Source organism: Saimiri boliviensis, chromosome 11 (genome assembly GCF_048565385.1).
Source record: "Saimiri boliviensis isolate mSaiBol1 chromosome 11, mSaiBol1.pri, whole genome shotgun sequence".
In the NCBI taxonomy this organism is placed as follows: Eukaryota; Metazoa; Chordata; class Mammalia; order Primates; family Cebidae; genus Saimiri; species Saimiri boliviensis.
Genome location: NC_133459.1, coordinates 116,956,025 through 116,981,862, shown reverse-complemented (window position 1 = coordinate 116,981,862; position 25,838 = coordinate 116,956,025). Strand labels below are relative to the sequence as shown.

The 25,838-nt window shown below is 38.9% G+C and overlaps 1 protein-coding gene across 2 annotated transcripts in view; it reads right to left on the bottom strand.

The window, feature by feature from the left end:
* The window catches only part of DIPK1A (divergent protein kinase domain 1A), a 197,273-nt gene that overhangs the window by 109,317 nt on the left and 62,118 nt on the right, over window positions 1-25,838 (bottom strand). For both annotated transcript variants that reach the window (XM_039460907.2, XM_074381424.1), the window contains exon 2: window positions 10,626-10,760. In XM_039460907.2, coding sequence (XP_039316841.1) covers window positions 10,626-10,760 — 135 coding nt within the window. The remainder of the gene's footprint in view (window positions 1-10,625; window positions 10,761-25,838) is intronic.

Here is a 25,838-nt window from a genome sequence, read left to right as displayed (position 1 = left end):
ACAACTGCATAAACCAATTCCTTGCAATAAATCTCTTTATATTGCTTTTGCTTCCTTGGTTGAACCCTGACTGATACACTTGATTAAATAATGTTGTGTGCATGTGTGTGTGTGTGTCTTATCTTTCCAGTCAGATTCAAGGGCAGGAATTTGAGAATATAACTAAATAACTTACTGTACATTTACCATGTGTCAGATACAGTCTTAAGCCTTTCAATACATGAACTCATTTTATCCTTACAACCACCTGATATGAAAGTATTAATCTCCATTTTACAAAGACTAAATAATTTCCCCAGCTTATACAGCTCAGAAATGGCAAAGCTGGAACTCAGACCTAAAGTTCTTTTACTCCAATGCTTATGCTCTTTACTACAATGGAAGGGACCCTTCATACATAAATGGAGAGAGAGAAGGAAAAAGACAGAGGCATGTAGAGAAGAAGAAAGCTATGGAACACAAGACAGACCATAACTGTTAAACAGATATAAACTGCTTTTTTTTGTTGAGACACGGTCTTGCTCTGTCACCCAGGCTAGATTGCAGTGGCTTGATAGCTCACTGCAACCCCTGCCTCCGGGGTTCAAGCAATTGTCCTGCCTCAGTTTCCTGAGTAGCTGGGATTATAGGTGTGGCGGTACACTAATTTTTGTATTTTTGTAAAGATGGGGTTTCACCATGTTGGCCAGGCTGATCTCAAACTCCTGACCTCAAGTGATCTGCCTCAGTTTCCCAAAGTACCGAGATTACAGGTATGAGCCACCGTGCCTGGCCATAAACTGGTTATTACACTTTATTGACAATGTGTCCTCCATAACTCCTAAGCAAAGATTTCAGCTGGGAGACAATGCTCTCAATGAGCCAGCTACAGCAATTTTCCAGGAAAGTTTTGAATTACAATGCTATGTTACAGCAATGACAAGTAATGGGGTATTTGTCCCAGATCAAATGAAGTAAGTCAAGGACTTGAGAACCTTCTCTATGTTCAATGGCTATGTCAGAGCATCATTCAGTGTTAAATTACCAGGTTAATTGGTTCAATTCTACTTTATCTTCATAAAATCTGTTGATGCAGGTAAGACAGAGATACTTTTTTCTGAACCTGTATATTGTAGTTAAAGCAAGCCAATGAAGTAAAGTCACTTACTCTAAGTCACACAGTATAGCACAAGAAAGAGTGAGGCTGGGGCTTTTACTGCAGCCTAGCATTTTTTCCCATAGGCTGACATGATACAGTTTGGCTACTAGTAATCAAGAAGTTCTTCACAGAAAGTGGATTGCACCACTAATATCCAACATTTTAAAAATGTACATGGTATTACTAAGTGGTATGACATTTTCAGAAGCCACATACGAAAGCAATCAGATTCCTCAAGCTTGCTCCCCTCTTTAGATATTTGCATTCACTGTCCTTTCTCTTTAAGTGCTTTTCATCTGGATTCTCACACAATTGTTTCCTCTCCTCAGCTTTCAATTCAAAATGGCATCTTTTCAAGGAGGCTTTTCCCAATCACTCCAGTTAAGAGAGTATGCCCTAGTCGTTCTCTATTAAATATTGCTATTATGTATGTTTTCATTGCACTTGTCAGTACCTTATTGATTTACTTGTTTTTGTTTTTATTATACACATTCCACAATAAGAATGTAAGCTCCTTAAGGCATGAATTCTATCTTGTTTACCACAATATCCCCAGCACCTAGAAAAAAACCTTAGATGTAGTAGATGTTCAATAAATATTTAACTGACTGATAGATACCTCTTCTAACATGGATTATACTTTTTTCATGATTGCTATATGACAGTAGTTACCTTGAAAATAAATATTATTATTATTATTATTATTTTGATACAGGGTCTCATTTTGCTACCCAGGCTGGAGTGTAGTGGTGCAATCATGGCTCACTGCAGCCCAACCTCTTTTGGTCAAGTGATCCTCTCCTCTCAGTCTCCAAGTAGCTGGGACTACAGGTACATGCCACCATGCCTAGCTAATTTTTTTTTTTTTTTTTTTTTTTGAGACGGAGTTTTGCTCTTGTTACTCAGGCTGGAGTGCAATGGCGCGATCTCGGCTCACCACAAACTCCGCCTCCTGGGTTCAGGCAATTCTCCTGCCTCAACCTCCTGAGTAGCTGGGATTACAGGCACGCACAACCATGCCCAGCTAATTTTCGTATTTTTAGTAGAGACAGGGTTTCACCATGTTGACCAGGATGGTCTCGATCTCTTGACCTCGTGATCCACCCGCCTCGGCCTCCCAAAGTGTTGGGATTACAGGCGTGAGCCACCGCGCCCGGCACATGCCTAGCTAATTTTTTATTTTTTGTAGAGATGGCTTCTCACTATGTTGTCCAGCTGGACTTGAACTACTGGGCTCAAACAATCCTCCCATGTTGGTCTTACAAAGTGCTAGGATTACAGATGTGAGCCACCATCCCCGGCACTAGCTAAAGTATTAAGAATAGGAAAAATGAAATAAAGGAAAGACTTTGCCAACTTTTGAAGAGAATTTTAAAACCCACACTTTAAAACTTAAAACTTTAGCAAATAATATTTGTGGAATCTCTTTTGGGTCTTCTGTGTCTCTTTATAATCTTCTTTAGTTCACAAAGATGAAATTGACTGAGGGTTTTGAAGGAAGTCTGTTCAAAGGTTATACACAGGATACTGTAATCCTTTGATAAGCATGTGTTTACTAAGTCTGACTTTAAGATTATGCAGTTTTATATTTATATACCTAAAACTCAATATTAGCAATTTTACTATATGCTTTGGTTCTCTTCCATCCACTTAAAAAAGAACAGCCTATGCACTAATACAGAGGGAAGAGGCAATCGGTTTAGACTCCACATTTCAAAACAGTAATGACCAGGACCAGAAGTATGTGTAAATATTGCCATAATTTATGAAATGGCCAGGTAATTACTTAGGCAGATATTGTAAAACTGAACCATGAGAGAAACAAATTTAAAATATATTACATTTCAAGTTAGGAAGGGCTGATTCAGATGTTTAAAAAAGGTATAATCTGCAATATAAAACTTACATGAATTATACACACACACACACACACACACACACACATCTGTTGCTTTCCTCTAAACATCTAAGAATTTGCATATTTGCATAAGTGGCTTCATATTATTTCACTTTCAACATCTCTATATATTTCAGATGTCTCTCTTACAGCTGGATTTTGATTTTAAAATACAGCCACACAATCTGTCTTTCAACTGAATCATTTGGTCCACTGATATTTACTGTAATTACCATCATATGTGGGTTTGAATATACTACATCTGATGCCATGGTAAGCCACCCAAATCTCCTTCTCCAGGACTGGAGCACTTATTCCTTCAGCACTGGGAGTGTATAGGTAGTAAACAGCTCTCAGCTGAGTCCTTTTTTAGGCCTGCCCTCAGCTAGAGTACAACCTTGACCAAGGTCATATCCCCTTGCAGAGATTGGGGTAAAGGTGGGAATCTGCATCCACTGACTGGTCAGTGAGGGGGATAAAGGTCTGGACCTTTGCAAGGTCATCCCAGCTCCAGAATTCCCTGTAGGGTAGATCTTTAAGGACTTTGTTACTACTGCATCATAGTTCAACTTTTCCCTCTGACTTACTCTGCTTCCTCATTCTCTACAGATTTTTTTTTTTTTTTTTTTTTTTTTGAGACGGAGTTTTGCTCTTGTTACCCAGGCTGGAGTGCAATGGCACGATCTCGGCTCACCGCAACCTCCGCCTCCTGGGTTCAGGCAATTCTCCTGCCTCAGCCTCCCGAGTAGCTGGGATTACAGGCACGCACCACCATGCCCAGCTAATGTTTTGTATTTTTAGTAGAGACGGGGTTTCACTATGTTGACCAGGATGGTCTCGATCTCTTGACCTCGTGATCCGCCCGCCTCGGCCTCCCAAAGTGCTGGGATTAGAGGCTTGAGCCACCGCGCCCGGCCACTCTACAGATCTTTACATATATATATATATAAAATTGCATTTTGGGTTCTGGGGTACATGTGAAGAACATGCAGGATTGTTGCACAGGTACATACATGGCAATGTGGATTGCTGCGCCCATCCCCCTCACCTATATCTGGCATTTCTACCCATGTTATCCCTCCCCAACTTCATACCCCCACTCTCTCTCCCCTAGTCCCCCCCCACCACCACAGAACTCAGTGTGTGATGCTCCCCTCCCTATGTCCATGTGTTCTCACTGTTCAAAACCCGCCTATGAGTGAGAACATGCGGTGTTTGATTTTCTGTTCTTGTGTCAGTTTGCTGAGAATGATGGTTTCCAGGTTCATCCATGTCCCTACAAAGGACACGAACTCATCATTTTTTATGGCTGCATAGTATTCCATGGTGTATATGTGCCACATTTTCTTTGTCCAGTCTATCATTGATGGGCATTTGGGGTGGTTCCAGGTCTTTGCTATCATAAACAGTGCCACAACGAACATACACGTGCATGTGTCTTTATAATAGAACGATTTATAATCCTTTGGATATATACCCAGTAATGGGATTGCTAGGTCAAATGGAATTTCTATTTCTAGGTCCTTGAGGAATCGCCACACTGTCTTCTACAATGGTTGAACTAATTTACACTCCCACCAACAGTATAAAAGTGTTCCTATTTCTCCACATCCTCTCCAGCATCTGTTGTCTCCAGATTTTTTAATGATTGCCATTCTAACTGGCATAAGATGGTATCTCAATGTGGTTTTGATTTTCATTTCTCTACAGATGTTAATCCCAAGAGCCCATTTTAATCAACTTGCTGTAGGCAAATCTCAGTCTCTATGTCTGCTTTCCAGATAATTCAATCTGTGACATCTATCATCTTATTATGTGGTGTTTTCTTTTTCTTTTCTTTTTTTTTTTAACTTATCCTGCCTGTTCTTTTCTTTTTCTTTACTTTCTTGCCTTCCTTTGGACTAACTATTCTTTCATTATTCCATTTTTTCTTTTTTTTTTTTTTGAGACAGAGTTTCGCTCTTGTTACCCAGGCTGGAGTGCAATGGCGTGATCTCGGCTCACCGCAACCTCCGCCTCCTGGGTTCAAGCAATTCTCCTGCCTCAGCCTCCTGAGTAGCTGAGATTACAGGCGCGTGCCACCATGCCCAGCTAATTTTTTGTATTTTTAGTAGAGACGGGGTTTCACCATGTTGACCAGGATGGTCTCGATCTCTCGACCTTGTGATCCACCCGCCTTGGCCTCCCAAAGTGCTGGGATTACAGGCTTGAGCCACCGCGCCCGGCCCTATTCCATTTTTTCTATGTTAGTTTTGAAATGATATATTCTTTCCATTCTACAGGTTATCCTAGAAAGAATAATATACATCCTTGAATTATCAAAGTCTAAAGTTAACTGATTGATTCTTTTATCCTATTCTGCAATATTGTAAGGACTTAACACTTTAATTTCCTTTATCCTTCTCCCATTTTATTTGTAACTGTTATTCTAGGTATTACAGCTTATAAAAGGAACCATACAATATTTGTCGTTGTGTTTAGCTTCTTTCACTTAGTATAACGTTTTCAATATTCATCCATGTTGCAGCATGTATAAGAATGTCACTCTTTTCAAAGGCTAATATTCTATTGTATCTATACATAGCATTTTGTTTAACCATTCATCTGCAGATGGACAGCTGGCTTCTTTCCACCTTTTGGCTACTGTGAATAATACTACTGTAAACACTGGTGTGCCAAAATCCATTTGAATCCCCAATTTCAATTGTTTTGGTACTGGATCATATGGTAATTCTATGTTTAATAATTTGAAAACCCTCCATACTATCTTCTTGATTATTTATTTATGTATTTATTTTTAGACAGAGTCTCTCTCTATCATCCAGGCTAGAGTGCAGTGGTGTGATCTCAGCTCACTGCAACCTCTGCCTCCTGGGTTCATGTGATTCTTGTGCCTCAGCCTTCTGAGTAGGTGGAATTACAGGTGTGTGCCTCCACACCCGGATAATTTTTTGTATTTTTAGTACAGACAGGTTTTTGCTATGTTGGCCAGGCTGGTCTCAAACTCGTGGAGTCAAGTGATCTGTTCACCTTGGCCTCCCAAAGTGCTGGGATTACAGGCATGAGCCACCATACCTGGCCCTGATTCTTTTTCATATATTACAATTCCCTGTTAAAATTATCCATTGTTTTATCTGTTTCCTTTACCTTTTTATTCCTATTTAATTGAACACAAATATAGTTATTTTTACATCTTTTTTGAATACCTCTAACAGCTGGATCATCTGCAGATCTGCTTCTAGTATCTGTGTTTATCTCTTGGTTTTTGGTCATTTTATCTTGTCTTTTGGCATTCTTTGTACTTTTTTACATTACGTCTCCAGAGAGGTTTCCTTTTGTCTAGCAGGCAAAGGTAATGATTGCTGATGGCTTTAACAAAATCTGGGGCTGTTTGGAGTTGAGGTTTTGTTATAGCTCTGGTAAAGTTCTAGCTACTTAGGTCCAAGGGTATAGCCCTCTAGGATTTTTAACTGAGAGCTTGGTATTCACTGGGGCTTCTCCCTTTGGCAAGTTCCTAACTCTATAATCTGTATCTTGTGAGACTGCCAAAGTGTCTGCTCTGCTTTTCAAAGGATTTCCAATGAAGTTTTAAACCTTCCTTTCTGCAGAGCCCAGGGAATAGGTAAATATCCCAGTGGGATAACCGGCTGTATGCATGATGTTCTGTTGGTTTTCTACAAAGGGTCTGCTGGTTTCTTGTCCCCAGTAGGGGCTTTCTGCCAATATAGGGTTCTGCTTCTCAGATCCCTGCCCATGCCCAGAATCAGCAAATGCTCCCCAGGGAAAAGAGGCCATAACAGTCAGCTCACCATTCTGAGACTCATTTAGTTTACCTCTACTCCTGGGGTTCACTCCTTTAGGGTCTCAGCCCAAAGCATGTTATGCCAGGGTTCCCATCCTTGGTTGGATATGGACTAGATTTGTATTACCCTAGCCCCATAAGACTGTATATTTCAGATCATACATCTCCAAGCAAAAGCAGCCACAAAAACTAGGCTCAGCTCTTTCAAATCTTATCCTTTTGACTGGGCGCAGTGGCTCACGTCTGTAATCCTAGCATTTTGGGAGGCTAAGGTGGGTGGATCACCTGAGGTCAGGAATTTGAGATCAGCTAGCTAACATGGCAAAACCCTGTCTCTACTAAAAATACGAAACTTAGCTGGGCATGGTGATGGATGCCTGTAATCCCAGCGACTTGGGAGGCTGAGGCAGAAGAATCATGTGAACCCGGGAGGTGGAGGTTGCAATGAGCCGAGATTGTACCATTGCACTCTAGCCTGGTGACAGAGCAAAACTCTGTCTCAAAAAAAAAAAAAAAAAAAAAAAAAAATTTATCCTTTCCCAGATCTCGATTGAGTAATTCCTCCCTATCTTGTTAGCACTTTGAGGCTTTAAAATATACTTTTAAAAAAGTTGTTTTATTTTTTGAGATGAAGTTTTGCACTGTGGCCCATGCTGGAGTGTTGTGGCATGATCATAGGTCACTGCAACCTCAAATTCCTGGATTTAAGGGATCTTCCCACCTCAACCTCTCAAGTAGGTAGAAATACAGGTGCATGCCACCATGCCTGGCTAAAATATATTTTAACAATACTTTTTTCTACTTGCTTTTTCAGTTCTAATCCCATAATTCCTATACAACATTAGTACTATCTTAGTACTATTGACTTTAGTACTACTAGTTATGATAGGTTTTAAGAACATAATCCCAAATGCAGAATAACTATACTTTTTTTTTTAAAGCCAGCCTTAGGAAAATGATGTATTTGAGACTCAGAAAGCTCTTTCATTATCTTCAGGTTTTGAAAAGATAACCATTAAATTACGCTAGAATTATTTTCTGTTTTCATTTCTTATAAAGGGAAATTAAAGTGAAAAGTAATGAAGCACTTCAACTCTAATTTACTCACAACAGAGTATGTACATATTTGAAGGATATTGTAATAATACAAGATATTTAAAAGCATATCCACTTCATTTTGTCTTAATCTCTTAGAACAGTATTTCTGACATTACCAGATGATGTTAACAGGTCTTCCTGGGAAGGCTGTGGTGGGGATATGGTTTTTTCTGATCAAGTGCATTTGCTGTCTCTTGGAGACGCGTAACACAGATTAGTATTTAAAAGACCCTAAGAAGTCCTCAGTAAAGTCAGTTGTTATCTTTATTTAACCCTCTGTTTCCAAATATGTCTGACCAGGGATATATTTTATCCATGGAATATCTATTAATGTGCCCCAAGACACCTAGGTTGAAAAAGGTGCCCTAGAGAAAGAGAAACAAACATTTCAAATTTGTATGTTTTTGAACTTGATTATCTGCCTCCTATTTCCTCCTTCTTCACTGAAGGTTAGCAACTGAGTTTTGTGGGGTTTTATTAGCTTTATTAAACTGTAACTTTCTGTCAGCCCTTTCTGATGTAGGGTAGCAGAAAGAGTATGTGCTTTATAGAGAGACAGAATTTGGATCAAATTCTGGTTCCATCATCTTGGACAAATTCTCCTCTGTCTCTCTAGGTCATAGTTCTTTATCTGTACACTATTATTTTAAAGATTAATAAACATGTAAAGTACCCAGTACATTGGCTCCAGTGGTTCCTCCTATCTTAAAATTCTTTAAAGATCTAGAATGGCCAGTTGGAATGAATGTAGGGTTGATATCTTTGAACCCCGGCTTCAGATTCTTCTTTCTTTCTTTCTTTCTTTCTTTATTTTGAGATGGAGTCTCACTCTGTCTCTCAGGCTAGAGTGTAATGGCTCAATCTCAGATCACTACAACCTCCACCTCCTGGACTCAAGCGATTCTCCTGCCTCAGCCTTCCAAGTAGCTGGGACTATAGGCACCCACCCCTATACCCAGCTAATTTTTTGTATTTTTAGTAGGGATGAGGTTTCACCATTTTGGCCAGGCTGGTGGACTCTTCTTTACTAACTCATTCCCTTGTTTCTTTTATTAATAATTCCTCCCTTGCCTAATTAAGAGACTCTAACATTTTCGCAGAGTAATATTTTTGTATTCTGACTGATAGAGCACCTTGTGTTTTAAACTGATTTTTATTTTCTTAGAACTTAGTGAGGCTCCAGGTTTCTGTCTTATGTTCCCATAACAGTTGCTATTTTATTTATCTTATCTTACTATAATTACTCATTTTCTTTCTTGATCCACTGTAAGTTTTATAAGGTTAAAGATATCTTGTTCCCTGTTACATATACCACCAGTCTGGGTAAAGAGTAGCCATTCAATAACTATAGAATCTTTAATAAGTTATAATAATTGGAACCCCCAAAATCATTATTAAAATATAATTCTGAGATAAAGTGTTTTAATATTCTTTATATTATAAAAGTACTGGTAGAGCTGGGCGTGGTGGCTCATGCCTGTAATCCCAGCTCTTTGGGAAGTCAAGGAGGGTGGATCGCTTAAGGCCAGGAGTTTGAGAACAGCCTAGGCAACATGATGAAATCCAGACTCTACTAAAAATACAAAAATTAGCAAGATGTGGTGGTGCAAGCCTGTAATTCCAGCTACTCGGGAGGCTGAGGCAGGAGAATAGCTTGAACCTGGAAGGCAGAGGTTGCAGTGAGCCGAGATCACACCACTGCACTCCAGCCTGGGTGACAGAGTAAGACTCTTGTCAAAAAAAAAAAAAGGAAAGAAGAAAAAGAAAGAAAGAGCGAACGAACGAACTGGTAGAAGGCCAGATGTGGTGGCTCACACCTGTAATCCTAGCACTTTGTGAGTCCCAGGCGGGTGGATCACCTGAAGTCGAAATTCGAGACCAGCCTAGCCAACATGGTGAAACCCTGTCTCTACTAAAAATACAAAAATTAGCTGGGCATGGTGGCACATGTCTGTAATCTCAGCTACTCGGGAGGCTGAGGCAGGAGAATCACTTGAACCCGGGAGGCAGAGGTTGCAGTAAACTGACCTCCTGCCACTGCATCCCAGCCTGGGCAACCAAGCAAGACTCCATCTCAAAAAAAACCACAAAGTACTGGTAAAAAAATAAGGAGTTAAATTTACTTGAAATTCTCAAATTTTAAAAATATAAGTCATTAGAATCAATAATCACTACCAGAAGTCCTAGACTGGGCTGGACACGCTGGCTCATGCTTATAATCCCAGCACTTTGGGAGGTTGACGCAGGTGGATCACCTGAGGTCATGAGTTTGAGACCAACCTGACTAACATGAAGAAATCCCATCTCTATTAAAAATACTATAAATATTATATATTTATATATAATATATAATGATCATATATAATATATTATATATGTAAACATATATATTTATATACATATTATATATATAATATGTATATAAATGTATATAAAATAAAAATCCCTCTTTGTATTGAGGATGGCCCCACACTAACTTACTATGTGTTACATATTTAAATTTCTGAACACTGGAATTTTCAAAGTAGAGAAAACTTTACTCACAGGTCATATCAAAAAGCTAAGATTAGTACAATTCTAATGTAAAATTAGTTTTTATTTTTAAAAACATCATTAGTAAGTACATAAGTAGTAAATATAGTATGTTATGAAAAGGCTTTTTAGTAACCAGAAAAATTAAACATACTTACTATTATTTTCTTACAGTCCTTTCCTCTGCATAATTCTGTATAGGTAGAATACTGCACATATATAATCCAGCTTCCAACAAAAACCGCTAACCAGGAAAAGAAAAGATATTTCATCCGCACATATGAGAAGCGAGCCTGTGAGTAAAAGAGAACATAACAATCATTCATTCAGCACCAAATCAGCATTCACTGTCCTAGAACATCACTTCTCACGCTTCTTGGAATAACTCAATATATATTCTAGGCTTTCGTATGGCAATTCTAGAACAAAGTGCACTTTCACTGAGTCCAAACAGCACTGGTCTTAGAAAAGGAAGCTCCAGGTCCTGCCAAGGAAAAAGGGAACAAAATATCCTTTAAGATGTATAACCTTTCAAATATCACCATTATCAAAAGGTACTTTTTAGGCACAACCACGTACACTACACTACATGGGCACCTTGTGAGATCAGGTAAAAAGAAGTGCAATTTCTATTTATTAGGAGCTTATAAAAGACTGTTTCACATAAGAATCTCAAAAGTCTTCAGAAAAATCATGATAAAAATAATTTTGTTTTAAATAAATAAGAACAGAGAATCTGGCTATTTGTCTAATGTTTCATATTGACAACCAGAACAAGAAATTAAGCTCTATAGTCACTTCTATTTCCCTGTTGTATTCACCAGAGCTTTATGTTCCTTTTGTTCAACCAACCAAATGCTTCACCTAATAGATATTCTGGAAACTGAGAAGAATCTAACAACTGTTAAAGGAGAAATGACTGGAGAAGGGTTAAGATTTATTAAGAATAAATTACTCTTTGCACGTCAACTTGTAAAGCCACACAATAGGATCCTCTTTGCATTGTTTTGTTTCCAGTGCTCTTGTATCTAATTGCCTTTTCTCCATCAACTACATATCAAACAGTTTCATTTTCAAAAGTGACACTTGGTCAAAACTATTTGACATTCATTTTTTGAGTCTGTAGCACCCATGGTCTGGTTTTATAAGCAGCAGAACTGAGGACTATGAAGAGAATTGAGCAGAATAAATTAAAGATATGTAAACAAACAATGAAAAGCTAGTTTTGCTTTTACCATCACGAGCCAGTTTCTCACACTGGGAACAGTAGGATACTGTGAGCATTGTGAGCATGCAAAGAAAGCAGAAAGAGATGAGAGAGACATAAGCGCACCTGCAGAAGACAAGGAGTGCAAAGGAAAAAGAGACTCAGGAAATACTGAATTCTGTTGGCCCTGTTTGTGGTTTAGATATCTTTGTGAGGTTAACAGATGGTGAATACCTGTACCAAAGGCTTGAATATAATGAATTCTCAGTAAAACAGTAGGTCTTTGAGCTTTATTATTAAAATAAAAAGTACTTTTAATGCAAGATACTTTTGTATTGCTCTAAGTAAAAAGAAAATTCCGATAAAACTGCAAATTAAATCACATAAATGACAATGGGGTATATACTAAGGGGTTTGTTTGAAAGCTATTTAAGATGACTCATCTCTAATAAGAGGTCTGGTCATCAGACAGAAATTGACATGTACTAATACTGTGAACCTAAATAAGATTAAATGACATAATGCCTATAAAACATAAGCACATTGCTGGGCACAAAGTAAGTATTCAGCAAATGTTGGCTAAATAAATTTGCAAGTCACTGAGCGAAAGGCCAACAATGCTGTCAGAGCTATCACCTTCTTTTCTAACTTGCCAAAAAGAAAACTGAATCTGAATCTGATTAAGCCTTTTAGCTCCAGCTACCAGTTTACAGGAACTACATGAGAGAGAGGAACACAAGTAACACTATAAGGATATAATCAGCAAACTTCAGGTTGTGGGAAACACTGTAATACAAACAACCCAGTTTCTTCAACAAATAAATTAAAAGGAGGAAACAAAAGGAAGGGGAAACTTAAAGATTAAAAAACATTTAAGAAATATATGGCCGGGCGCGGTGGCTCACGCCTGTAATCCCAGCACTTTGGGAAGCCAAGGCGGGCGGATCACGAGGTCAAGAGATCGAGACCATCCTGGTCAACATGGTGAAACCCCGTCTCTACTAAAAATACAAAAAATCAGCTGGGCGTGGTAGCGTGTGCCTGTAATCCCAGCCACTCAGGAGACTGAGGCAGGAGAATTGCCTGAACCCAGGAGGCGGAGGTTGCGGTGAGCCGAGATCGTGCCATTGCACTCCAGCCTGGGTAACAAGAGCGAAACTCCGTCTCAAAAAAAAAAAAAAAAAAAAAAAAAAAGAAATATATTAGGCTGCACATGGTGGGTCACACCTGTAATCCCAAAATTTTTGAAGGCTGAGATAGAAGAATCACTTGAGTACAGGAATTTGAGACCAGCCTGGACAATACAGTGAGACGTTATCTCTAGGAAAAAATTTAAAAATTAGCCAAGGTCAACCAGGAGCAGTGGCTCATGCCTGTAGTCCCAGGACTTTGGGAGGCTGAGGCAAGTGAATCACTTGAGGTCAGGAGTTTGTGACCAGCCTGGTCAACATGGTAAAGCCCTGTCTCTACTAAAAATACAAAAATTAGCTGAGCATGGTGGCACACACCTGTAATACCATCTACTCAGGAGGCTGAGGCAGGAGAATCACTTGAACCTGGGAGGCCGAGGTTGCAGTGAGCTGAGATTGTGCCACTGCATTCCAGCTTGGGCAACAGAGCAACACTCCATCTCAGAAAATAACAATCAAAATTAGCCAAGCATGGTGGCTCATGCCTGTAGTCTCAGCTATCTGGGAGGCTAGGGTGAGAGGACTGCTTGAGCCCAGGAGGCAGAGGTTGCAGTGAGCCAAGATTGCACCACTGCACCCCAGCCTGGGTGACAGAGACACTGTTTCAAAAAAAGAAATGTACCAAACAATTACAACACATATATCTTTTCTTAGTCCTGATTCAAACGAAAACCTGTAAAAAATGACATTTGAGACAAATGAAAATTTTAAGGATGACAGGATACTTGATGGTAGTAAAGGATTGTTTTAGTCTTTTTTAGGCGTGATAATGGTTCTGTGGTAACATTTAAATGTTTTTCTTTTCTCTAGCTATCAAATAGCTACATTTTTCTACTTCCTCTGGCATATGTTTAAACAGAGAAACACCCTATGAACTGGATTGCCCGATGACGCTTGTCATGATAAAGAATGCCAAACATTTTGGAGAGGAAGAGAGATTGATGATGTTCCCAGGAGGGCACTGGGCATCATCTGTTGCAGACATAATGACAAAGGGAGTGAGACATATTTTTATTCCAGAATGCCATGGAGAATTGCTGTGCTTTGGGGGTAACACCAAGTAGTAAAATTACCTTCATGTGTCCTTTAATATCCACAGATCCTGCAGCCTCACATTTAAAAATAATGATTGAAGAAAGAAATTGCCATACATTACATCTGTAGCTATTAACCAATTTAATTTTCCTGTGTGCCACTAACAAAAATGTTTCTAGAGGTCTATTCTGTTCCAATTATCTAAATAATGTAGTCTTTGATTAAGAAACGTAGTCTGACCTTCTTATTTATGCTGAACTATTCAAAATGACTGCCCAGCAGTTTTTTTATTCTGCAGATTGTGTGCCTTGCTAGCAATGGTATGTTGCGTTAGTCCTTATTTTGTTCCTGAAAAGCATAAGAATTTTAGTAAATTCACTATAGCAGTGATTCTCAAATGGTCTTCCTTTTGCTCCATAGGGGACACTTGGCAAGGTCTGGAGACATGTTTTGTTTCCCTGCTGGAGGCTGCTACGGAAATCTTGTGGGGTAGCAGCTAGAGGTGCTGCACACCCTACAGTGTGCAGTGTAGCCCCCCACAGCAAAGCATCATCAGGCCCAAAACGTGTTTGAGAAACTCTGTATCACAGCTACACAATGAAATGAAAACAAAAATTGTGGGGTTGAAAGAGCCGAATTTGTACAAAACTAGCATTTTATCTTAACTAGCCTTCAATACAAAACTATTACTAATTTTAAAAATATGATAACATCTGTCTGAAAATAACAAGCAGTTCTTTATCATTAGAGCAAATGATTGCCAATCTTTTATTGTAAGCCCATGATAACACAAAATGCCAATTCTACTCTAAAAATAGTAATTTTTCTTCTTTTAAAATATTGTTTGATTTCATATTTGTGATAACTTATTTCAAAACAAATCTGAAACTCTTTGATCTTGTTTGTAACTTTACATTAAGTTTTAAAAATAGGCAGAAAGAGGCAACACACCAAAATTTAGCCTTTTAAGACTACTTCTGGCTGGGTATGTTGGCTCACACTTGTAATCCCAGCACTTCGGGAGGCCAAGGTGGGCGGATCACGAGGTCAGGAGTTCGAGACCATCTTGGCCAACACAGTGAAACCACATCTCTACTAAAAATACAAAAATTAGCTGGGCATGGTGGCAGGTGCTTGTAATCCTAGCTACTCAGGAGGCTGAGGCAGGAGAATCGCTTAAATCCAGGAGGCGGAGGTTGTAGTAAGCTGAGATCGTGCTATTGTACTCCAGCCTGGGCGACAAGAATGAAACTCCATCTCAAGAAAGAAACAACAACAACAACAACAACAACAACAACAAAAGAAACAAAAAAAGCCCCATAATTTTCTAATACCTTCACTGGCCCCTGTTCTCCCCTCCCCAATAAAGGGTTAATTAACATGCTCCTGACTATGATAATCATTTATTTATGTACTTTTCTAAGTAGTTTAACCACTGATCAGGTATCCCTATAATGCAGAGTTTGATGTTGACTGCTTGAATTTTACCTAAGTAGAAGCATATTCTATTTTGACTTGCATCTTTCTCTCAGCATTATATCATGAATTTCACCATGCTGATACATACAGCCAGTTTGTTCATTTTATTTGCTGTACAGTATTCCACTGAGTTTTCAGTAAGCAATCTTTATACTTTTATATATAAACAATATAAAGATTTAAAAATGTATACTTTTCTCTTCAACTTCTGTAAGGAAAAAAAAAATCCACATAACATGGAGCTACGTTCTGTGCTAGGCACTGCACGAGACACTCTGTGTATCTCATATAGTATATGCAATGTTCCTGAAAATCACAGACTTAGAAGGTTTGAAAGAGACTTTGGAAACCTATAATTCAACCACGTACTGATGTGATAATTAGGCTTAGAATGTTTAAACAGCTTTGGCTCTAAGTTGGTTGTGTCAGGAAGTCTAAAGGTTTTACACGGGAAGTGTCGCAGACATGCCCTGGGGTGGGTGCAATTCTAGGTGTTAGCCACTGAGAAAGTGACTTCTCTGGCAAAAGCTGAGGACTATAATTTCTTTCCTTGCTTCTACTGCTTTACAGAGCACAGGCCAGGCATGTGTTGAAAGAGCTTCAAGGCCAAGGAAACATAAAAGGTATCCCCAGGGTTAAAAAAAAGTAGGCATGCAGATGGCTTTTAATTAACAATTAGACAGCCAGCATCTTACAGGGCATATGGGAGGAAGGTGTAACCTCCATTAGCAATCTATAAATAAAAGGAATGTTGGCATTTGCAATTGCAGGCGAAAATAACTCATAGGGATCTTCAACATCCCAGTGCAGGACAAGGTTACACAAAAAACCTAAGTGTTTTGATTTTCTATTGCTGTGTAACAAACCATCTGAAAATTCAGAGGCTTAAAATATCTATTTGTCTCTCATGGTTCTGAGGGATGACTGGACTCAGCTAAGCAGTTCTCTCTTGAAGGTTCTCATCCATTTGTGATGAAGACTGGGGCTATCTGAAGGACTATCTGGGTTGGATGTGCAGATAGATGGCTTCTTCATTCACATGTGCAACTTCTCAACTGAGGTGGCTGGAACAGCTCTATGTGGCTAGCTGGGCTTTTTCAAAGTATGGTGGTGTCAGCTGGGTGCGGTGGCTCATGCCTGTAATCCCAGCACTTTGGGAGGCCAAGGTGGGTGGATCACCTGAGGTCGGGAGTTCAAGACCAGCCTGACCAACATGGAGAAACCCTGTATCTACTAAAAATACAAAATTAGCCAGGCGTGGTAGCATGTGCCTGTAATCCCAGTTACTCAGGAGGCTGAGGCAGGAGAATCACTTGAACCTGGGAGGCCGACGTTGCAGTGATCTGAGATCACGCCATTGCACTCCAGCCTGGGCAACAAGAGCAAAACACCGCCTCAGAAACAAAACAAAACAAAAAACAAAAAACAAAAACTAAATGATCCAGTTTGACATATTCCTTTCGTAGCTGTTTTCCATGTTTGTGCATATACAAAATACATTATCTTTTAAGAAAAATAAAGTTGGGATCATATGATACATATTACTTATCTCCTTTTCTCATTTAAACATGTTCCTATGCCATTATATAGTCTTGATATATTTTCAAAAAATTTATATTTATGACTGGGCACAGTGGCTCATACCTGTAATCCCAGCACTTTGGGAGGCCAAGGTGGATGGATTGTTTGAGTCCAGGAGTTTGAAACCAGCCTGGATAACACAGTGAGACCCTGTCTGTACAAAAAATAAAAAATTGGCCAGGCATGGTGGCTTGCACCTATAGTCCCAGGCACTCAGCAGGCTGAGGTGGGAGGATTGCTTGAGCTGGGGAGACTGAGGCTGCAGTAAGTGATGATGTGCCACTGTACTCCAGCCTAGGCAACAGAGCAAGACCCTGTCTCCAAAAAAGTTAATATTAAAAAAAAAAATTCAGGCCGGGCGCGGTGGCTCAAGCCTGTAATCCCAGCACTTTGGGAGGCCGAGGCGGGTGGATCACGAGGTCAAGAGATCGAGACCATCCTGGTCATCATGGTGAAACCCCGTCTCTACTAAAAATACAAAAGCTGAGGCAGGAGAATTGCTTGAACCCAGGAGGCGGAGGTTGCGGTGAGCCGAGATCGCGCCATTGCACTCCAGCCTGGGTAACAAGAGCGAAAGTCCGTCTCAAAAAAAAAAAAAAAAAAAAAAAAAAAAATTTCTGCTGGGTACAGTGGCTCATGCCTGTAATCCCAGCATTTTGGGAGGACAAGGTAGGTAGATCACAAGGTCAGGAGATCCAGACCATCCTGGCCAATATGGTGAAACCCCGTTTCTACTAAAAATACAAAAAATTAGCTGGGTGTGGTGGTGCATGCCTGTAATTCCAGCTACTTGGGAGGCTGAGGCACAAGAATCGCTTGAACCCAGGAGACAGAGGTTGCAGTGAACCAAGATCACACCACTGCACTTCAGTCGGGTAACAGAGCAAGACTCCGTCTCAAAAAAAAAAGTGTTTTAAAATAAAGACAGGGTGTCACTATGCTGCCCAGGGTGGTCTTGAAGTCCTGGGTTCAAGCAATCCTCCTGCCTCAGCCTCCCAAAGTGCTAGGATTATAGGCATGAGCCTCTGTACCCATACTGTAAAATGTTATATGCCCATTTAAATATCAATTTTTTTGTCTTTAAATGGACATATAACATTTTATAGCACAGGTATGCCATAACTTATTTAACCCTATCTGTATTGTTGAACATTTTTATTATCTCCAATACTGTACTGTAATATTGGATAGTGATAAATAGTATGAATGAAAGCCAATATTTATTAGTGCTACTCTACAGGAACTGTTAAAAGTATTTTCTATATATTAATATACTTAATCCTCATAAAAACTCTATGAGCTGATGTGGTAAATTAGGAGTTGGAAAACTATGGTCCATGAGCCAAATCCAGTCTGCTGCTTGGTTTTGTAAATATAGCTTATTGGAACACAGTCACTCTATCTGTCAATACATTATTATCTAAGGTTGCTTTCACGCTGTAACAGCAGAGTTCTTTGGTTGCAACAGAGACAATATAGCCAACAAAGCAACAAGTATTTACTATCTGGCTCTTTAATGAAATAGTTTGCTGACCCCTGAACTGTTCAGCAAATACTCATTTTCTCCCACTGCCTCACCTTCCTTGCATCATTGGTGTTGGGCTCAGCCATGTGACTTGCTTTAGTCAATGTTTGTTAAGCGTAAACATTACATGCAAAGAGGTCAGGTGCAGTGACTCACAACTGTAATTCCAGCACTTTAGGAGGTCAAGTGGGACGATCACTTGAGCCCAGGAGCTCGAGACCAACTAGAGAAACATAGGAAGACCCTGTATCTATCAAAAAAAAAAAAAAATAGTTGGGCAGGGTGGTACTCGTTTGTAATCCCAGCTACTTGGGAGGCTGAGGAGAGAGGATTAATTGAGCCTGGATGTCAAGGCTGCAGTGAGCTGTGATCATGCCACTCTACTCCAGCCTGGGTAACAGAGGAAGTCCCTCCTCAAAAAAGAAAGAAAGAAAGAAAAGCAAAGCAAAGAAAAAGAAAACTATGCAGATGGACTTGCTTTCTTTCACTTTCAGATACTGCCAGTAAACCAGATCCCTAGTACTCTACTGACACACACAAAAATAAGTGACACTATAGCCCACTTGAATCAAAATGTCCTGAAGTCAAGCCAAGCCTAGAATAGTGGAACTCTAGCCGACCCATAGATATGTGATAAATAAATGCTTATGGTATGTCATTAAGTTTTGGGGAAACTGATTATGCAGCATTGCTGGGGTAACTGATATTGGAGGGGACTACTACTATCCTTTTAGAAGAACTCTATGAGTAGGGGACTATTTGTCATTTTGTCATTTTACAGATGGAAAAACTGAGAAACATACAGAGGATAAGCAAGGCCATGCTAGTCGTAAGTAGGAGAACCAGGCTTTGAATGGAGGCAGCCTGGCTTCAGAGCCTGCTCTCTACTCTACTGCCTATTGCATTAAATACACAGTGACCTGAGCTTTTTAAAAACTTCAGTAAGAATTTATTAAATAACAATCTAGTATGGACCACTATTCTTTTTTTCCCCATCACCTCAAACGTTGATCATTTCTTTGTATTTGGAACATTCAAAATCCTCTCTTCTACTATTTGAAAATATACAATAGTTAATTATAGTCACCCTATATTGCTATAGAACACTAGAACTTACTCCTTCTATCTAGCTGTACTTTGTTATCTGTTAAACAATCTTTGTTTATCCCCCTCTTCCCCTTACCCTTCCTTACCTCTAGTAACTGCTCTTCTGTTCTCTACTTCTATAAGCTGAACTTTTTAAGCTTCCACATGTGAGTAAGATCATGCAGCATTTACCTTTTTGCACCCAGCCTATTTCACTTAATATAATGTCCCCCAAGCCACAACCATATTGCTGTGAATGACAAAATTTCATTTTTTTCATGGCTAAATAGTATTCCATTATGTATATATATCACATTTTCTTTATCTATTCATCTGTTGATTGACACTTGGTTGATTCCATACCTTAGCTATTGTGAATAGTGCTACAATAAATATAAGACTGCAGATACCTCTTCAACAAAGTGATTAACTTTCCTTGGGATATATGCACAGTGGTGGAACTGCTGGATCATACAGCAGTTCTATTTGCAGTGTTTTGAGGAACCTTCATACTGAGTTTCATAGTGGCTACACTAATTTACATTTCCACCAATAGTGTAAGAGAGTTCCTCCTTCTCCACATCTTCACCATCATTTGTTATTTTTTGTCTTTTTGATAATAGTTATTCGAACTGGGTTTAGATATCTCATTGTGGATTTTATTTGCACTTTCCCTGATTATTAGTGATGTTAAGCACTTTTTCAGGTACCCGTTGGTCATTCGTATGTTTTGAGAGATGTCCATTCAGCTCATTTGCCAATTTTCAAATCAAAATTTGTTGTTGCTGTTTTGCTGTTATTTGTATATTCTAGATGTTCATCTCTTGTTGGATGAATAATTTGCAAATATTTTCTCTCATTCTGCAGGTTTTCTCTTCACTCTGTTGATTTTTTTTCTTTGCTGTGCAGAAGCATTTTAGTTCGCTATAATCCCATTTGTCTATTTTTGTTGTCTATGTTGCCTGTGCTTTTGAGGTCTTCTCCATAAGATCTTTGTCCAAACCAGTGTCATGAAGTGTTTCCCCTATGCTTTTTACTAATAGTTTCATAGCTTCATGCCTTCTATTCAAGTCTTTAATCTATTTTGAGTTGACTTTTAACATGATGAGAGACAGGGGTCTAATTTCATATTTCTCCATATGGTTATCCAGTTTTTCCAACAATACTTATTGAAGAGACAGTCCCTTTCCCAATAAATGTTCTTGGCACCTTTGTCGAAAATCAGATAGCTGTTTATTTCTAGGTTCTGGTTTCTGTACCATTGGTCTATTGGTCTGTTTTTATAGCTAGTATCATCCTGTTTTTGTTACTATAGCTTTGTAGTATATTTTGAAATCTGGTAGTATGATGCCTACAGCTTTGTTCTTTTTTCTCAGTATTATTTTGTCTACTTAGGGTCTCTTATAGTTTCATATTGTTTTAGGATTGCTTTTTTATATTTCATTGAATAATGTCATTGGTATTTTGATAGGGATTGCACGGAATTTGTGGATTGCACAGAATTTGTAGATTGCTTTTGGTAGTATGGTCATGTTAACAACATTAATTCTTCCAATCTATAAACATGAGATATCTTTCCTTTTTTTTTTTTTTTTTTAAATTGAGACAGGGTATCACTCTGTCACCCAGGCTGGAGTGCAGTGATGTGATCTCAACTCACTGCAGCCTGTGTCCTGGGCTCAAGCAATCCCACGACCTCAGCCTCTCAAGTAGCTGAAACTACAGGTCTGTGCTACCATGTCTGCCTAATTATTTTGTATTTTTGGTGAAGACAGGGTTTTGCCATGTTGCCAGTCTGGTCTTGAACTTCTGAGCTCAAGCAATCTGCCTGCCTCAGCCTCCCAAAGTGCTGAAATTACAGGCATGAGCCACTGCACCTGGCTGTCTTTCCATTTTTTTGTGTGTGTCCTCTTCAATTTCTTTCATCAGTGTTTTATGGTTTTCCTTGTAGAGATCTTTTACCTCCTTACATTTATTCTTAAGTATTTTATTTGTTCATTTTAGCTACTGTAAAAGGGATTGCTTTCTTAATTTCCTTTTCTGCTGTTCATTGTTGGTGTACAGAAATGCCACTGAATTTTGCATATCAATTTTGTATTCTGCAACTTTACTGAATTCACTGATTAGTTCTAAGTTTTTTGGTAGAGCTTTTAGGGTTTTCTATATATAGGATCTTCTCATTTGCAAACAGGGACAATGTAATTCCCTCCTTTCTAACTGGAATGCTCTCTCTTTTCTTTTTTCTTTCTTTCTCTTTCTTTTTCTTTCTCTCTTTCTTTCTTTGCTTAATTGCTCTAGCTAGGACTTCCAGTACTATGTGGAATAAAAGTGGTGAAAGTGGGCATCCTGGTCTTGTTCCAGATCTTAGAGAAATAGCTTTCAGCTTTTCCTTGTTCAGTATCATGTTGGCTGTGGGTTTGCCATATGTGGCCTTTATCATGGTGTGGTATTTACCTTCTATATCCAATTTGTTGAGTGGTTTCCTCACAAAAAGACAGTTAATTTTAAATTTTGGTATTTATTAAAATGATCATATGGTTTTTGTTCTTGGTTTTGTTAATGTGATATATCACATTTATTGATTTGTGTACATTGAGCTATCTTTGCATCCCTTAAATAAATCCTATTTGATCATGGTAAATGATTTTTTCAATGTGCTGCTGGATTCAGTTTGTTATTATTTTGTTGAGGATTTTTACCTATGTTCATCAAGTATATTGGCCTATATTTTTCTTTTTTTTCTGGTGTCCTTGTCTGGTTTTAGCATTGAGGTAACATTGGCATTTTAGAATGAGTTGGAAGAATGCCCTCCTTTTCAATTTTCTAGAAGAGTTTGAGAATTGGCATTAGTTCTTTAAATGTTTGGTAGAATTCTGCAGTGGAGCCATTGGGTCCTGGGCCTTTTTCTGACAGAAAACATGTTATTACAGATTCATAGATTCAATCTCATTACTTGTAATTGGTCTGTTCAGGTTTTCTGTTTCTTCTTGGTTCAATCTTGGTAGAATGTATATGTCCCAAAATTGATCCATTTCCTCTAGTTTTCTAATTTGTTGATGTATAGTTGTTCATGACACAAAGTCTCTAATGATACTTTGTATTTCTGTGTTATTATATTTCCTTTTCATCTCTACTTTATTTATCTGGGTCTTTTCTCTTTTTTCTTGGTTAGTCCAGCTAATGGTTTACCAATTTTGTCTTTTTGAAAAACTAATTTTTTATTTTGTTGATCTTTTTTTCTGTCGATCTTCATTATTTCTTAATTTATAATTTTGGGTTTAGTTTATTCTTGCTTTTCTAGTTTCTTGAGATGCACTGTTAATTCATTTCTTTAAAATATTTCTACTTTTTGGATGTAGGTGTTTATTGCTATAAACTTCTGTCTCCCACAGGTTTTGTTATACTGTGTTTTGATTCTCATTTCAATAAATTAAAAAATTTTTTCATTTCTTCATTGGCCCATTGGTCACTCAGGAGCATGTTTTTAATTTCCACGTTTGTACAATATCAGAAGTCCCCCCCCTCACCTTTTTTTTAAGAGACAAGGTGTCTTAGTTTGTTTTGCGTCACTACAAAGGAATACCTGAGGCTAGATAATTTATTTAAAAAGGGGTTTACACTTTGGGAGGCCGAAGCAGGTGGATTGCTTAAAGTCAAGAGTTTGAGACCAGCCTGGCCAACATGACAAAATCTTGTCTCTACTAAAAATACAAAAATCATCCTGGCATGGTGGCAAGTACCTGTAGTCCCAGCTACTTGGGAGGCTGAGGCAGAAAAATTGCTTGAATCTGGGAGGTGGAGGTTGAAGTGAGCTGAGATTGTGTCATTGCACTCCAGCCTAGACAACAGAGTGAGACACCATCTCAAAAAAAAAAAAAAAAAAAAAAAAAGGTTTAATTGGCTCACAGTACTGCTGCAGGGTATACGAGAAGCATGGTGCCAACATCTGCTCAGCTTCTGATGAGGGCCTCTGGAAACTTACAGTTGTGGTAGAAGGTGACAGGGAGCCAGCTTGTCACATGATGAAGAGAGCAATGGGGGAAGTGCTACACACTTTTAAACAACCAGATCTCACATGAACTCAGAGTGAGAACTCACTCATCACCAAGGAGATGGTGTTAAGCCATTCATGAGAGTTCCCCTGCCATGATCCAAACACCTCCCACCAGGCCCCACCTCCAATACTTGGGATTACATTTCAACATGGGATTTGGAGGGGACAAACATTCAAACCATATCACAAAACATACCACCCTGTCATCTGAAATAGAATGTGGCAGTATGAACTTAGCTCACTGCAGCCTTGAACTCCTGGGCTCAAGGGATTCTCTTGCCTCAGCCACCTGAGTAGGTGGGACTGTAGGTGTGAACCACCATATTTTGCTAATTTTTATTTATTGTTTTTGTGGAGATGAGGTCTTGTTTTGTTGCTGAGCCTGGTCTCAAATTCTTGGCTTCAAGTGATCTTTCTGCACTGATCTCCCAAAGTGCTGGAATTATGAGCTTGTTTTATTTAGAGACAAGGTCTCATTCTGCCACCCAGGCTGGAGCGCACTGGCACAATCATGGCTCACTGCAGCTGTGACCTCCTGGGCTTGACCTTCCACCTCAGTTTCCCGAGTAGCTGCAACCACAGACATGCGTCACCATGCCTGGCTATTTTTTTCCCCAATGTTTTGTATGGACTGGGGTCACCCTATGTTGCCCAGGCTGACCTCAAACTCCTGGGTTAAAATATCCTCCCATCTCAGCTGCCCAAAGTGTTAGGATTACAGGCACAAGCTATTGTACTTGGCCTAAAATGTACTTTATATTCATTTCTGTCATTGATTTTCTGTCTAGATAATCTATCAAAATGCTGAGTGTGGAGTGCTGAAACCCTCAACTTTTATTGTATTGGAGTCTATCTCTTTTTAGGGCAAATAAGATTTGCTTTATATATATCTCGGTACTACAGTGTTGGGTTCATATATATTTATAATTGTTATATCTTCTTGCTGAATTGATCCCTTTAACATTATGTAATGACCTTTGTCTCTCCGTATAGTTTTTGACTTAAAGTCTGTTTTATCTGACATAGCATAGCTACTCCTGCACACTTTTAGGTTCTATTTGTGTGAACTATGTTTTTCCATTCCTTCACTTTCAGTCTATATGTCTTTACAAGTGAGTTTCTTGTAGGCAGCATGTAGTTGGGTCATGACTTTTTCATCCATTCAGCCAGTCTATACTTTTAAGTGGATATTTAATCTGTTTCCATTAAAGGTTATTATTGGTAGGGGAGAACTTACTTATTCATTTTATTGTTTTCTTGTTTTGCACATCCTTTGTTTCTTTTTTTCCCTCTCTTAATGTTTATCATTGTGGTTTGGTGGTATTTTGTAGTCCTATGGTTTGATTCTTTTATTGTTCTCCTTCCTGTATCTGCTCTACCAGTAAGTTTTATACTTTTGTGTGTTCATGATAGTGATGATTACCTTTTCACTTTGAGACATGAGACTCTCTTAAGCATTTCTTGTAGGGCTGGTCTAGTGGTGTTGAATTCCCTTTGTTTTTGCATATCTGGGATTTCTCACTCATCTCTGAAAGAGAGCTTTGCTGGGTGTGGTATTCCTGGCTGGCTATTTTTTTTTTCTTTCAGCACATCCCATTCTCTCCTGGACTGTAAGGTTTCTACAAATAAATCTGATGTTAGTCTAATGAGGGTTCACTTATATGTATGTGACTTGACACTTTCCTCTTGCAGTTTCTAGAAGTCTTTGTTTTTGACTTTTGACAATTTGACTATAATGTGCCTCAGGAAGAATCATTTTGGATTGAATCTTTGAGCTTCCTTGATCTGGATAGTCTATACCTCTCTTCAGACTCACAAAGTTTTCAGTTATTATTTCATCAAGTAGGTTTTATACACCTTTTCCCTTCTTTTCTCCTTCTGAAATTCCCATAATACAAATATTTGTTCACTTAATGATGTCCCGTAGTCTTGTAGGCTTTCTTCACTGTTTTTCACTCTTACTTTTTTTTTTCCCTGACTGGGTAATTTCAAATGATCTGTCCTCAAATCCAGAGATTCTTCTGCTTGATCAAATCTGCTGTTGAAACTGTTTTGTTTTGTTTTGTTTTGTTTGAGACACAAGTTTCGCTCTCGTTGGCCAAGCTGGCGTGCAATGGCATGATCTCAGCTCATGGCAACCTCTATTTTCTGGGTTCAAGCAATTCTCCTGCCTCCGCTTCCTGAGTAGCTGGGATTACAGGCATGTACCACCAC